At 58.4% G+C, this 12,884-nt stretch overlaps 2 protein-coding genes across 2 annotated transcripts in view; one reads left to right on the top strand and one right to left on the bottom strand.

Annotated features, from left to right (window-relative positions):
- EFR3B (EFR3 homolog B) overlaps positions 1 to 5,936 on the bottom strand; it is a 32,304-nt gene extending 26,368 nt beyond the window's left edge. Inside the window, exons 1-2 of the mRNA XM_084283379.1 lie at positions 5,836 to 5,936; positions 5,553 to 5,597 (exon numbers count right to left, since the gene is read on the bottom strand). Of these exons, the coding sequence (XP_084139505.1) occupies positions 5,553 to 5,568 (16 nt within the window). The 5' untranslated portion in view covers positions 5,569 to 5,597; positions 5,836 to 5,936. The remainder of the gene's footprint in view (positions 1 to 5,552; positions 5,598 to 5,835) is intronic.
- Positions 5,937 to 6,347: 411 nt separating this feature from the next.
- On the top strand, positions 6,348 to 12,547 carry DNAJC27 (DnaJ heat shock protein family (Hsp40) member C27). The gene is made up of 7 exons (XM_084283361.1): positions 6,348 to 6,542; positions 7,815 to 7,897; positions 8,369 to 8,438; positions 9,120 to 9,284; positions 9,713 to 9,835; positions 10,048 to 10,208; positions 11,383 to 12,547. Exons 1-7 carry the CDS (start codon positions 6,456 to 6,458, stop codon positions 11,513 to 11,515), a joined length of 822 nt encoding a protein of 273 aa, XP_084139487.1. The 5' UTR covers positions 6,348 to 6,455; the 3' UTR covers positions 11,516 to 12,547.
- Positions 12,548 to 12,884: the final 337 nt, after the last annotated feature.

Below are 12,884 nucleotides of genomic sequence, written 5' to 3'. Positions count from 1 at the left end.
TTCCCCTGCTGCCGAAAAAAACAAAAAAATAAAAAAGGGAACCTCTATTTCCAGCTCCTCTGGGGTGGGAGGAGACAGCTCGTGCCGGCACAAAGCGCAAGGAGGGAGCGTGGTGGAAACAAACCCGGTGGCTGCCCGGGTTGGGTAGGGCTCCCGAGGCCAGCCGCAGCTCCAACGGGGCTCCAGGGCTGCCAAAAAGGAGCAGGGGATGGTGAAATCCCGCTGGGAAGCCCCCACGGGACCATAAAATCCATCCCATGCCCGGCGTTCCCAGCTCTCACCCTACACTCTGCTTGTGAAGCCGTTCCCAGAGCCCCTCAGCGGCACGGATTGCAGATTGAAGGCTCGGCGCACAAAGCAGGGCGCAAAAGCGTGGGTTTCCCCCGAAATTGGGATCAGAGAGCCCCCCAAAAACAGGGCAACCCTGTTCGGCAGCACCCCAGCTCCTGTGGCATGAAATATCCCGAGGAGAAGCTAATCCCTGAGCCTGGCTCGGGACAGGGAGCTCGCACAGGAGGTGGAAGAGCAGCCTGAAGGCCGGGCTCACAAATCCACGCAACGCCGGCTGCCCAGGCTGGGCTCGGAGCTCTCAGTTCCCATATTTTCACCAAAGGCTGGGAAAGGAAACCAAAAGCGGGGAGAAATAACAGAATAACAGAAAATCAGGCAGAACTCCCCCAAAACCTCGCCTCGGCCACGCGAATGCCAGCGCTGTGGGATTAGAGGGATGGAGGCACAGGGCGGGAGGGCATCACGCCCCCCAAACACCTCCCCGGGAGGCAGGCAGGTCCCAAAGATGCTCTGCGGGCAGGACGCCTGCCCCAAAACTCATCCCCCAAACCCTAATCTAATCCCTCCCGCAAACCAAGAGCTGGTTAAAAGAGAGATTAAAGAGATACGGATAATCCCCTGCATCCCCACTGCACCTTGCAGCCCGAGCATCCCACGGAGCTCTCTGCCAGCTGCTGGAAGCTTTCCAAGCCCGCGAGCTGCAGCAGCGCCCGGCTCCGGGCGAAGGGACCGAGCGTTTGTCCTCAAATTCACATTCAGGTCCCCTGGGGACGCTCTGCCCTTCCTCACGCTACATCCCGGGAGGAAACCCGGCGGATTTCGGAGCGGGGACATCCCCAAAAGTGTGGGTTTTGGAGTGGGGGCACCCCCCGAGATGCTAGAGGAGGAGCTGGGGGTAGATTTGGCACGGGGGCACCTCCCCGCGGGCAGCCGGGGGCCGAGCACGCCGCAACCCCAATACTTTGGGGGCTTTTGGGGTCTCGCCGCTCCCTTTTGGGGCGCTGCTGCCATCCGTGGCCGGGCTCTGCTACTGGGGGCAGCAGCCAGGGCTCGTGGCAACCTCACCACCAGCTGCCCCAGGGCGAGGAGGGGAAGGAAACGAACCCCCCCGGGGGTTCTGCGGGTGGAAAAATACCAGCTGGGAGACCTGAATGACTCAACGGAGGCAGCACCGTGACGAGGAGAAGGGAGGAAAGGAAACCGAGCGTCCCGCCTCGGCTTCGCTCCCCGCAGGGTTGGAAAATCCGCTCCCAAACCCGCAGGCTCCGCTCCTATTCCTGCTGTGCAGCAACCCCAAAACGTCCCAGCTCCGTGTGAGCCCTAAAATCGAGCACCCCATCACGCAGGAGGGGAGGGGAAGCCCCGTGCCCACGCCGCACTCACCCCCGGCACCGCAGCTCCTCGCTGAGAAGGGGCTCAGCCGGCAGCCACCCCACAAACGGGGGGCTCCGGGGATGGGGTTCCCATCTCTGCAGCGCCGACGGCCCCGGGAAGGATGCTCGGGGAGCGGGGAGGGAGGATTTAAGAGCCCGCTGCCACCCCCCGAGCCCTTCCCAAAAATCTCCCGGCAGCTTAGCGCAGCCCCCGGCGGAGGGGGGGCGGCCAGCTGCTCGGCCAGCTGCTCCCCGTTCCACCCAGCATCACCCCGCTGGCTTTGGGGTCATGGGGGTGTATATAGGGCCGAGCTCTGCGTCGGGATCAGCAAGTCCCCAGTATGGCAGCGGGGGGTGATTTATAGGGACAAATCTCTCCTGGTATGGGGTATGGGGTGGGGGGTGTGGGACACCTCTCCCCAGGTAACCAGGTGGAGCTGGAGAGCCCCACACAAAGGACTGGGAGATTTCCCCTATAATCCGGGGTCAGCGGTCCCACAAAGGAGCTTTCCCTCTCTGTCCCAGGGAGGAGGCGACCCCAAGAACCTGGGCTGCTAATGTGGTTAATGGGGAGGGGGGAGGTTAAAAGATCCCCCCCCTCAATGCCCCACTGATAAAGGGGGCGTAAGGCCCTTTATGGGACCACCCTGTGTGTCCCAACCCCAAAGAGGGGTCACCCGCAGTAACCAAGGGGATGCATGGCCCTATATGAGACCAAAGCCCCCCCCAGGCCCTAAAAAGCGGTCACCCCCCAATAACTGGGGGCGTGCCCAGGACGGAGGTGCCCCCATCCCAAACAGGAGGCACCCCCCAGCCACTCTAGGATCACACAGCCCTATATAGGACCGAGGCTCCCCCAAACGCCCCCGAGAGGGGCACCCCACAGAAAACAGCGCGGTGCACGGCCCTATACAAAACCAGAATCCCTCCACCCCAAAAAGGGGACACCCCCAGCAAGGGAGGGGTGGGGATCCAGGCCCGGTACAGGACGAGCCTCCCCAAAAAAACACCGGAGTGGGGGCGCACGGGGTAGGGGGGCTCAGAGCCTGGCTGAGGTGCCCTAAACCCAAATCGGGGGTCTCGCACGACCCCCGCCCGGTTCCGCAGGCACTCACCGTACATCGCTGCTGCTGGCCCGGCTCGGCTCGGCTCGATTTGCCGGCCGGGGGCGGCACCAGGAGGGGAGTGGGGGGGGGGGGGCGGCACCGCAGCGGCTCCTCCCGCAGGCACGGCTGCAGCGCCCGCCCCTGGCACGGCTCGGCTCGGTTCAGCCCGGCCAAAACCCCACTAAAAGGCTGGTGCCCCCCGCGTTGGGGTTGGGAGGGACCCCCGGAGACCGTAGGGTCCGTCCCCTCTGCCTGCTCGCAGGGCAATTAGGTGTTAATTAAAATATTTGGGGAGTTGAAGCCGCGCTCGGGCTCCCCGGGTGGTGGAGACACGTTCCCTGGGGATTTGGGGAGGGGGGACACGCGGTGGCTGGCACATCGAGGGGCTCCCGAGCAGCTCTGCTCAGCCCGGGGTAAATCAAAAACCTAAAATGTGGGGTAAAACGTGGTGAGGAGGGCAAATCCTCCTGCCCCACACACCCTCGCCCCTTAGTTTGGAAGGATTTGGGACCATCAGCTCGCTGCAAAGGGTCATTGGGACAGTGGCCCTTTGGGGCATGGTGGTAGCCACAGCCCCAACCCCAGTCGCCACCAGGAGCCCCGAGGTCCCCTCAGCTTCGCCCCAAAACACCCAGGGCAGCTGCGAACCCCCAAATCTGTCACCACTGGAGAAACCCCACAGAGCCTCAACGAGCCAAGCCGGACGCGAGCAGCCTGCCCTGATTCAGGGTGCGGGTCCAGGCTGCCCCCGGGACCTTCCTCCTCCTGATTTATGGCACCAGACGAGGATGGAGAAGGCTCAAACCCTCCCCACCGCCAGCACCGCCCCCGTCGGGCCCTACCTGTCATCGCCACGCTGGGTCGTGCCACCACGGGGACCCCGACGCACTCCAGCCTCGCCCTGAAGGGTCCCTCACGGTCACCAGCTGGGATCCAGCCAACCTCCAGCCTCTCCCCCTGCCAGCAGGGGGGAAGAAACGCCAAATTATTTGGAGATAGGGTCAGGACGAGTGGCCCCGTCCCCTCTTTGGGCTCAAAACCGTGGTGTTGAGCTCAGCACGGCACGTGGGGCACCGAGGGCTGCTCAGCTCCGGGCCCTTGGGGACTTGTGGTGACAACGGGGAGCCTCTCACCCCGGCCACCTCCTTTGTCAGGCACGTCCGTGTGTCCCCGGCCCCGTCTGCTCCCTCCTTCCTTCCTCCCGCAGCTGTTTCCATGGACACGGAGCTGCTGCAGCAGCAGCAGCCGCAGCGGGGTCGCCGGCACCGAGCCCTGCAGCCTTTCACCAGCCACGTGCCAGGGGTAGAACCGAGCCCCAGACCCACAGGAGGACTCCCCGGAGCTGTTCCTACAGCCCCCTCGGGGTGTTCGTGGTGGATCTCGCACACCCGGATCTGTTCTGGTGCTCACAGCGGCCCCGTCGGGCTGTTCTCGTGCCCTGATGCTCCTCGTGGTGCTTCTTGCACGAGGATCCCCCTCTCGGGCACGAGGATCCCCGAGGAAGTCACTGCGTGCCCAGCTGCGAAGCCCAGCCCAGGATTAGTGAATTACTGCATTTGTTGTCATTAAGACCCGGGTAATTGCACTGCTGCTCCGTATTTATTACTGCTCCGTTATTGAGAGATAAATCATTTATCCCTAGAGCTGTTGGTATGGTGTCTGGTACCGTATCCCAGTCCCATAAGGCAGCCTGGACTCATAGAAGACATTGTTGTGGTGTTAAAACGACCTTCCTCCACCTCCTGCCCCTACACAGAGGGGCTCCATCCCTCCCAGCCCGGAGAAAACCCCACAGAGGATTTCTATCTGGTCACAAAACAAGGGAATAAAACAACCTTTCTTCGTCCTCTGTGCCAAACAAAGGACACGGTTGAGCCAGGCTGGAAGGAAATCCCAATTTCCCCCTTTCTCACACCACTCTGCTCCCAGAGAGGTTTCCAAGAACCATGAACATCCCTATGAGCAGAAATAGCTCTACGTGGACACGTAGGACCCACGGAGAAAGGGTTAAAGGGATGGGCTCGCAGCACCACAGAGCGTCGTGCCTGCTTCCATCCAACGGCCGGACAGCAGGAAGATGAAGCACGAACGCAAGATAAAGAACAAACCTCAAGATAAGGTGACGTGAAGACGAAGTGCAGAGCCGGAGCCATAAAACACCCCGAGCTGTGTAACAGCGGGGCGATTTCGGCAAAGATTTATGAGAACAGATAACGAGGCAGCAGGTTCCCAAACTGCCCATAACAGATCTGTCAGAGCAGCTCCTCGCTGCCACTCAGGAGGAAGCCAAAAGGGGTGGCGAGGACTCAACACCCAACGCCCCTCGTCCATGGCACGCACCAGGGATCCCCACCGCAGCCCCGGTGCCTGTGAGGAGGTGGTGGCAGTGCGTGCAGCCAGTGTGTTCCCAAATTTTGTACAATAAAATCCCTTTCCTCACCTTTCCAGGTGCCCTGCCACCCCCTGTTCCAGACAGGAACTCTCAAAACCCGACACGTGCTCCCAGCAGGAGTTTGGGAGAGGAAAACCCTCTCAGGTCCATCTCTGCTGTGACAACAAAGCCCCAAAGAGCTGAGAGGTGTTCAAACCATGTGGACCCTGCCTTGGGATCTCCTGACCACGAGGTGATTGAAGAAAGGGGGCTCAAAACCCCCAGCAGCTCCTTATGAGCCACCTCCAAGGGGGACACAGCCCTGCTGGTGTCCGTAAATCCCCATCTCACTGGTGCCACCCAGACTGGGGAAGGTGCAGTTGCAGAGCCGTCGTGTCCCCCTCCTGTTACCTTGTCTTCGAGGCATGATGCAGGGCTGCTCCTTCCCATCAGGCCCTAGAACGAGCAATTAAAGCTGTTAATTACAACACAGCGCCCTGGGGATGGCTGCCCAATGGCCCCTAACTAAGACCAGACCCTACTTAATAATGTCACCACCAAACCCATGTCCCCAAGCACCACGTCCAACCTCTCCTTGAACACCCCCAGGGACGGGGACTCCACCACCTCCCTGGGCAACCCGTCCCAAGGCCTGACTGCTCTTTCTGAGCAGAAATGTCTCCTCATTTCCCACCTGAACCTCCCCTGGCACAACTTGAGGCCGTTCCCTCTGCTCCTATCACTGGTTACCTGTGAGAAGAGGCCGACCCCAGCTCCCCACCCCTTCCTTTTCAGATGAGGCTCAAGATTTCACCCAACCTGGTCTCAAAAACACCTCAGGGACGAGAAATCCCTGGGCAGCCCCTCAGCACCCCCTGAGGGAAGGACCCCTCACCCCCATAACCCAAACCACCCCCTCGGCTTTAAAACCATTCCCCCTCCTCCTACCAACACCCGACTGACCAAAAACCCTCCCCAATTCTTTTATAAGCCCCAAGGAGCACTAAAAAGCTCCAGAAACGGCTCCAGGCGAGCCCCAAAGCCCTAAGGGGGACCCTGAGGGGGGCCCTGAGGGGGCTCTGAGGGGGTCCCTCCCCCCTCCCCGTCAGAGAGGCGCGAACCGCAACTCCCGCCAAATCTCGCGAGATCTCCGCCTGCCGCCGTTGCTATGGAGACGCGGCGGGGGGAGAGGGGAAGAACCCGGAAGTGTCGCGCGAGCGGCGGCGCAAGGCGCTGAGGAGGCCCCGGCCCCGCTCCCCGCCGCGGCCTAAAGTCGCCGTTGTCGCCGCCGCCGCTGTTGTCGCCGCTGCCGCCATGGAGGCGAACGCGCCGAAGCGGAAGGAGCCGCGCAAACCGCTCCGGATTAAAGTCATCTCCATGGGCAACGCGGAGGTGGGCAAGGTGAGGCGGCGCGATTGGCTGGCGGGAGATGAAGGACAGGCGCGCTGGCCAATCGGGGAGCGGGCTGCCCCGCTATGGAGGTCGCGGATTGGCCGCCGCGCTGGCAAGTCGGGGAGCCAATCAGAGCGGCTAGTTGCGTACGGAAGGTTGGTGAGAGGCTTCGTGATTGACAGCTGAGGGGGCGGGGCCACGCGTGAATGCGCGGCTCTTATTGGCTGCGGTTGGGGGGAGGGCGGGTTTGTACGGCTGCGGGCGGGTGTCATGGCGGCGACCAGCGGGTGTCATGGCGGCGCCCATGCCCAAGGCCCGATGGCCGTCACCCGGCCCCGTCTGAGGGAACCCCGCGGCCCTGAGGGTCCGGCCCTGGTGGGGGGCTCGCAGCCGGGTTTTTCTCTCAAGTGCTGCCCTCCCCCTGTGCTAAATAAATAAAATAAAAGTTCTTTAAACATCTAACACCTCAAAGTCCCCTCGGGGCAGGCGAGTGCCTGTCAGAGAGCGAAAAACCTCGAATGTTTCCCCAAAACAGCGTGAGCGCAAATCCCTGAGGCATTTTTCTCTCCGAGGCCCACAGCAGCGAAATTCCTCTCACAAACAGGGGCTCACCACCCAGTCAGGGCAGAACCAGGGCTGGTGGGGATCCTTTGGGTCCCTTAATGCATTTTTTTAACAGCCTGAGCAGGCAGCCTGAGGTGTTCCCCGAAATTTTGGGGGCTCTGGCTTCCCCACATCAACAAACGGGTTTTAAATAGGGGAATAAATCCCCTCAAGAGTTTTGTGACACTCGTACCTGCAAATAGAGGCTTCACATTCTGCCTGCACAGCCATGAAAGCAGCAGATGTGGCCTTGCCTGGCTCTGCAGAACCTTTTGCCGGGTAAGAGGTGCCCAGACAGTGTGGTTTTCCCTTAAATCTCCTTAAATTTCCCTTAGATCTCCCCTTCTGACATGCCCACAGCTCCCTCAGTCTCGCTCAGCAGCCACCTCTTTACTGAGATACATCCTGAGGCTAAGCCCAAGGATCTGAGCTTTTTCTTCCAAATGCTTAAGGGATAACAAACACCCAGGGGTGGAATCCCAAACTTCCCTTCTTTTTACAGAAAGAAAGCTGCTCCTGGTAATTACTGATACTTTGGTTGTGAGTTAAGTACTTGGTTTAGGGACTTAGGGCAGAGAACGTCTCTGCAGCCACCCAGCAGGCTGAAGGCTGTCGGCTAATTCGGCATTAACGTGACCGTGTCCTCCTGGTGAGATTTTCCCTCTTCCTTCCTCCCAGAGCTGCATTATAAAGCGCTACTGTGAGAAAAGATTTGTTCCCAAATACCTGGCGACCATCGGTATCGACTACGGCGTCACCAAGTGAGTATCTTTGTGGTGAGGAGCTGGGGTGAGCCACGTCGTGCGGGAGTTTCTGGGGGGTCAGCGAGGTGTCTGCTGCAGGGGACAAAGGGAAAATGTGTGGTGGGTCTGTCCTGTGTCCTGCTGCTCCTGCATATCCTCGTGGCACTGAGCTGGGCATGCTGTGGAGTGCAGGGCAGCCAGGCTCTGCTGCGTTAGTTTCCCACATCAGATAATCTGCATTTCACCTTCCTCTGGTAGCACAGAGCCCCATTGCCATGTTACATCCAGACCTGGGCCTGTCCTCCTTGTCCGAGCAGCTCTTGGGACAATTTTCTGGCCGTTAAACCATGCAGTCAGAATTTCTTATTGATTTCTCTGGCCCTGATCACCCAGCTCTTTCTCTGCAGAGGAAAAGCATTCGTCTGGAGGCATAGCCTGTGCGAAGGTTGAGGCAGAGCATTCTCAAGCATTTCCTTCCTGTTCTTTCAGAGTGCAGATCAGAGACCGAGAGATCAAAGTGAACATCTTTGACATGGCGGGGCACCCGTTCTTCTATGAGGTAAGGCAGCCCCAGCCCTGGGCAGCACACCACAGAGCTGCCCTCAGCCTGCCCATCCACGAGGTTTTTTGGTACCTCCTCAGCATCTCCAAGGGGGCTTGGTCCAGTGTCTGGCACTGAATCCTCACTCTGCCCTGCTGCCTCGTCCACAGGGACACAGAAACACGCACAAATGGGTTTCTCAGTCAATTCCCAGACCTTACAATCTCCCCATTTATTGGTCTGATGCTTTGTCTGCCACTGTGCCTCACTCTTTTGTGCGTGCAGATTCATAGAATCACATCGCAGAATGACTTAGGTTGGCAAGGAGCTTAAAACTCATCGAGTTTCAACACCTCTGCCCTGGGCACAACCCCTTCCCCCAGCCCCATCCAGCCCGGCCTTGGGCACCCCCAGGGCTGGGGCACCCACAGCTCCTCGGGGCAGCTTGTTCCAGTGTTTCACCACCCTCATAGTAAAGAATTTCCTCCTAACATCCAATCTAAATCTCCTGCCTTTTAGTTTCAAACCATTCTCCCTTGTCCTATCACTAGCTGCCCATATAAAAAGTAAAAGAAAATAAAAATAAGTGAAAAATCGGTCTTTTATGGGCTGTCTGCTCCCCTGTGAGTAGCCCAGTGAGGTATTACTCTCCTAGCTTTTGCTGGTACAAACAAAAAAAGCTGCTTTTTGGCCCTGCAGGTGAGGAACGAGTTTTACAAGGACACGCAGGGAGTCATCCTGGTCTACGACGTCGGCCAGAAGGAGTCGTTCGACGCGCTGGACGCGTGGCTGGCCGAGATGAAGCAGGAGCTGGGCCCTCACGGCAACATGGACAACGTCGTCTTCGTTGTCTGTGCAAACAAGGTAGGGCACGGCAGGGAGACAGGTCTGTGGTGCAAGGCTCCTCGTGTTCCTGGTGTGAGCCAAGCTGTTGAGGTCCCTCCAAAAGGGAAACACTGTTAGGTTGTAGAGAAGACATTTTAAGAGCTGAATCTGTGTTTGAGGAGCACTAAAGACCTTCTATCATCAGAGCTTTGAGAATGTGGTGGCCACACATCAGTCAGAAAGGGATCAAGCAGCGGCTACGTTATCTCTGTGCTATGTGAACTCTCACAGGCCTTTTCGTTTTTACTTTCTCTGCTGTCTTTCTCTGCTGCCTCCATCCCCTCAGGATAAAAACTCAGCTTCTCCAACCAGATCATCATTAGGTGATTGTCTTCAGAGCTGTGCTCCTCCAGCTGTCACTGCAGACCATGGTCAGGTTCTGACCTTTGCCCTTTCTCTCCTTCCAGATCGACTGCACCAAGCACCGCAGCGTGGATGAAAGTGAGGGGCGGCTGTGGGCAGAGAGCCGGGGCTTCCTTTACTTCGAGACATCAGCACAAACAGGAGAGGGAATCAACGAGATGTTCCAGGTAACGTGGGATGAAGGCCGTGAGGGCACAGACCCTGTATGGACCCAGGGGGGTCTGAAATCCTCTGAAACTCCCAAATCCCACAACACCTATTAGCCCCCTGCCCTAGAGGTAACTTCGCAGTGAAGTGCCACCCGGAGAAAGCCGTGACTTTCCCCTTTCCCCCCCCAATTTTAGCGTTCCCTCCTGCTAACTCCTTCCTGTGCCTGCAGACTTTCTACTCTGCCATCATCGACCTGTGCGACAACGGCGGGAAGCGGCCCCCCTCCAGCGTGGGGGTCAGCTTCACCAAAGAGCAGGCGGATGCCATTCGAAGGATCCGCAACAGCAAGGACAGCTGGGATATGCTGGGAGTCAAGCCCGGAGCCACCAGGTGAGGAGATTTCGTGCCTAACAGCCTGTCATCTTCCAGTAATCTACCAGGAATCTTTCTGGTAGCTTCTGTGGTCTCTTGGTGAGCTGCCTGCGGCTCACCGTGGTTCATACAGCAGGCAGGTACAATAGTGTGTGTTTAACCACAAAATTAGGGCACTGTAAAAGAAACCCTCTGTCCTGAGCATGAAATTTCCCTTTTTAACAGGTAAGTGGGGAGTGATGAACGTGAGAACTTGCAGCCCTTCCAGCTGCCCAGCCCCACGCCCTGCCTCCGTGTTGAGCTGTCTCAGCTTCACCTTCCTTGCTCTCTCCAGGTCTGGAGAAGCTTTTAGGCTGCCACGAGGCTGCTGCCCACGTTGTCAAAGAGAGATCGCAGCTTTTCCACTTAGTAACGGTTCTCTCACGAGATGAGCTTTCTCTTGTCTTCCTCAGAGAACTTTTAGTAAGCAATTGGTCACTGCTCGTGTAAGGGGTTGGATATTCAATCTCCCAGTTCTAATATGTGACTCGGGCAGCTAAAACAAGCCCCCAGGGCTGTGTCTCACTTGCTTTTCTTTGAAACACGAGAATTACACTTGCGTACACTTTATAAAGGACCAGGAGAGCAGATTTTTGGCTAACATCACTCAGGACTCACCCATCCTCCGAGCCTCACCTCTCTGAAAGGCAGGGGCTGAGCCAGAACCTTTTTCCAGCCCCCTCGCACCCACGGGGAGAGCTCAGCAGCCCGGATGGACTCCCCTCCCTCACGAGGTGCCCCCTTGTGCACAGCCCTTGGCTTTTAGGGCTGCAGGGACGTGCAGTGCCTTCGCCCTACGTGTAGGTGGTTTGATGAGTCAGGGTTCCTTGTGCCCCCACGCTGCCTCCCAGCTTTCTGTTGCCTGTGCTGCCACCCAGGCACGTGGCACGTGGATTTTTCCACGGTGGAGAGGAAAAGTACCTGCCCCAGGAGAGGGATTCTCTTCCTCTCCCTCTGCTTGCGCCCCGCTGAGAAGTGCCCTGTGAGCTTCCCTTCAGCTTCTCGTCCACACCATCACTTTCAAAGCCTGGAAAACCGTGGTGCCAGCGAGGGAAGGCTTCAGAAGTGTCTCCTACAGTGCTTTTCCAGCCAAAACAAGGCTGCTCCGGGCTGTCTGTGGCTTTGTAGCCCTCACTGTTGTGCTATCTCCTAGGGATGAGGTGAACAAAGCCTACAGGAAGCTGGCCGTGCTGCTCCACCCCGACAAGTGCGTGGCTCCCGGCAGCGAAGACGCCTTCAAAGCCGTGGTGAACGCCCGGACTGCCCTCCTCAAAAACATCAAGTAGGGATCGGAGCCCCTCAGAGCTGGAAATCTTCCCCTCCTCCTCCTCCCAGCTAGCTCCCGGTCAGCCCCACGGCTTGTGGGGCGCTCCCCTTCCTCCTCAGATTTACCCGCTGGCACGGACACCGAGCAGGGGAGCGAGAGCCCAGCGTGCTCAGGATGTGTTATAAAAGGAGCAGGTGGCAACGTGAGGAAGAGGAGGGGTTGCTCGAGGAAACCTCTGCTGCTGCGGGAAGGAACTGGCTCCGGGGAGCGTCCAGTTCCTCCCCAAATCGTTGTGGTGCCAAGGATGGTCCCTTTGGAAGGATGAAGGCTCTTCCCCCAAGCACCCGCCTCATCACAGCACCTCCCTGAGCTAAACCTGGCAGGGGGAGCCCCAAAAGCTGCAGCCCCTCAAGCCCCACGCTCCCTCTGGAGTTACACCCCCCGTGGCAACACGTTAGGCGTGGCTGGGTAAGACAGCACCCCAAAAAACACAGCGCCCCTACCCCTTTTGGGCATTCATTGCTGGTCACCCCAAAAAGTGCCTGGAGGGGCTTTTTGGGATCCAGCTGTTGGGATTCTGAGGGAGGCGATGGCCACGAGGGCTGCCGGACTCCAACGGGAGATCCTTTGGGGCCCCGTGGTTGTGTCAGCACCCACTTTTATTTCCTTGCTGCTGCGTGAGGTTGGCAGGGAAGGAGAGAACACGAAGTTACGGGAAAAAAAAAACCACGGAGAGTGTGCAGGGGTGGGGGGGGGGTGTCCCTAACCCACCCCCAAATCATCCTTTTCATTTTATTTCCTTCCTGTGGTCAGTGCAATTGTTATTTATTTATTTATTTCCTCACTCGAGGCAGCTTTTCTGTGTTCCCCCCCTTTCAAAATGTGCCGTAGATCAGCAGCAGATCCCCCCCTCCTCGGCAGGAGGCTTTCAGGAACTTTAATTCCAGCAGCATTTCACATTGTTCTGGTTTCTGCTTCCTCCTGGGGAGACGGCTGTCCTGCCGGGGGCCACTTTCTGCTCCCCTGGTGCAGCTGTAACAGAGGGGAGGTGTTGCCACGAAGGATTAATGCTTAAAACAGCTCCACGTCTCCCCACCAAACCTATTTCTCCGCGTTTTCTTTCCGCCGAGGAGGGCTGTTTGGCGACGCTTACCCACCTAGCCACGCCGCTGACCTTCCAGGTTGTGTTCTTTTTATAAATTAAACCCCTCCAACCACCCCCGTTTTGGAACAAAGGCAGCCCGGTGAGCTGTCCTCCCCGCCGTGGCTGCTGGCTGTTAATGTTTAATTGCCCTTTTGACTCATTTCTCTCCTCCCCAGCCTGCTCCGGCCCAGGCTGGTGGCGAAGAGCTGCCCTCCGGGGTGCTGGAGGTTGTGAATCAACCCTG

Source organism: Netta rufina (genome assembly GCF_964035555.1).
Source record: "Netta rufina genome assembly, chromosome: 3".
Classification (NCBI taxonomy): domain Eukaryota; kingdom Metazoa; phylum Chordata; class Aves; order Anseriformes; family Anatidae; genus Netta; species Netta rufina.
The sequence above is the reverse complement of the archived record's forward strand: the minus strand, read 5'-3'. Positions and strand labels throughout refer to the sequence as shown.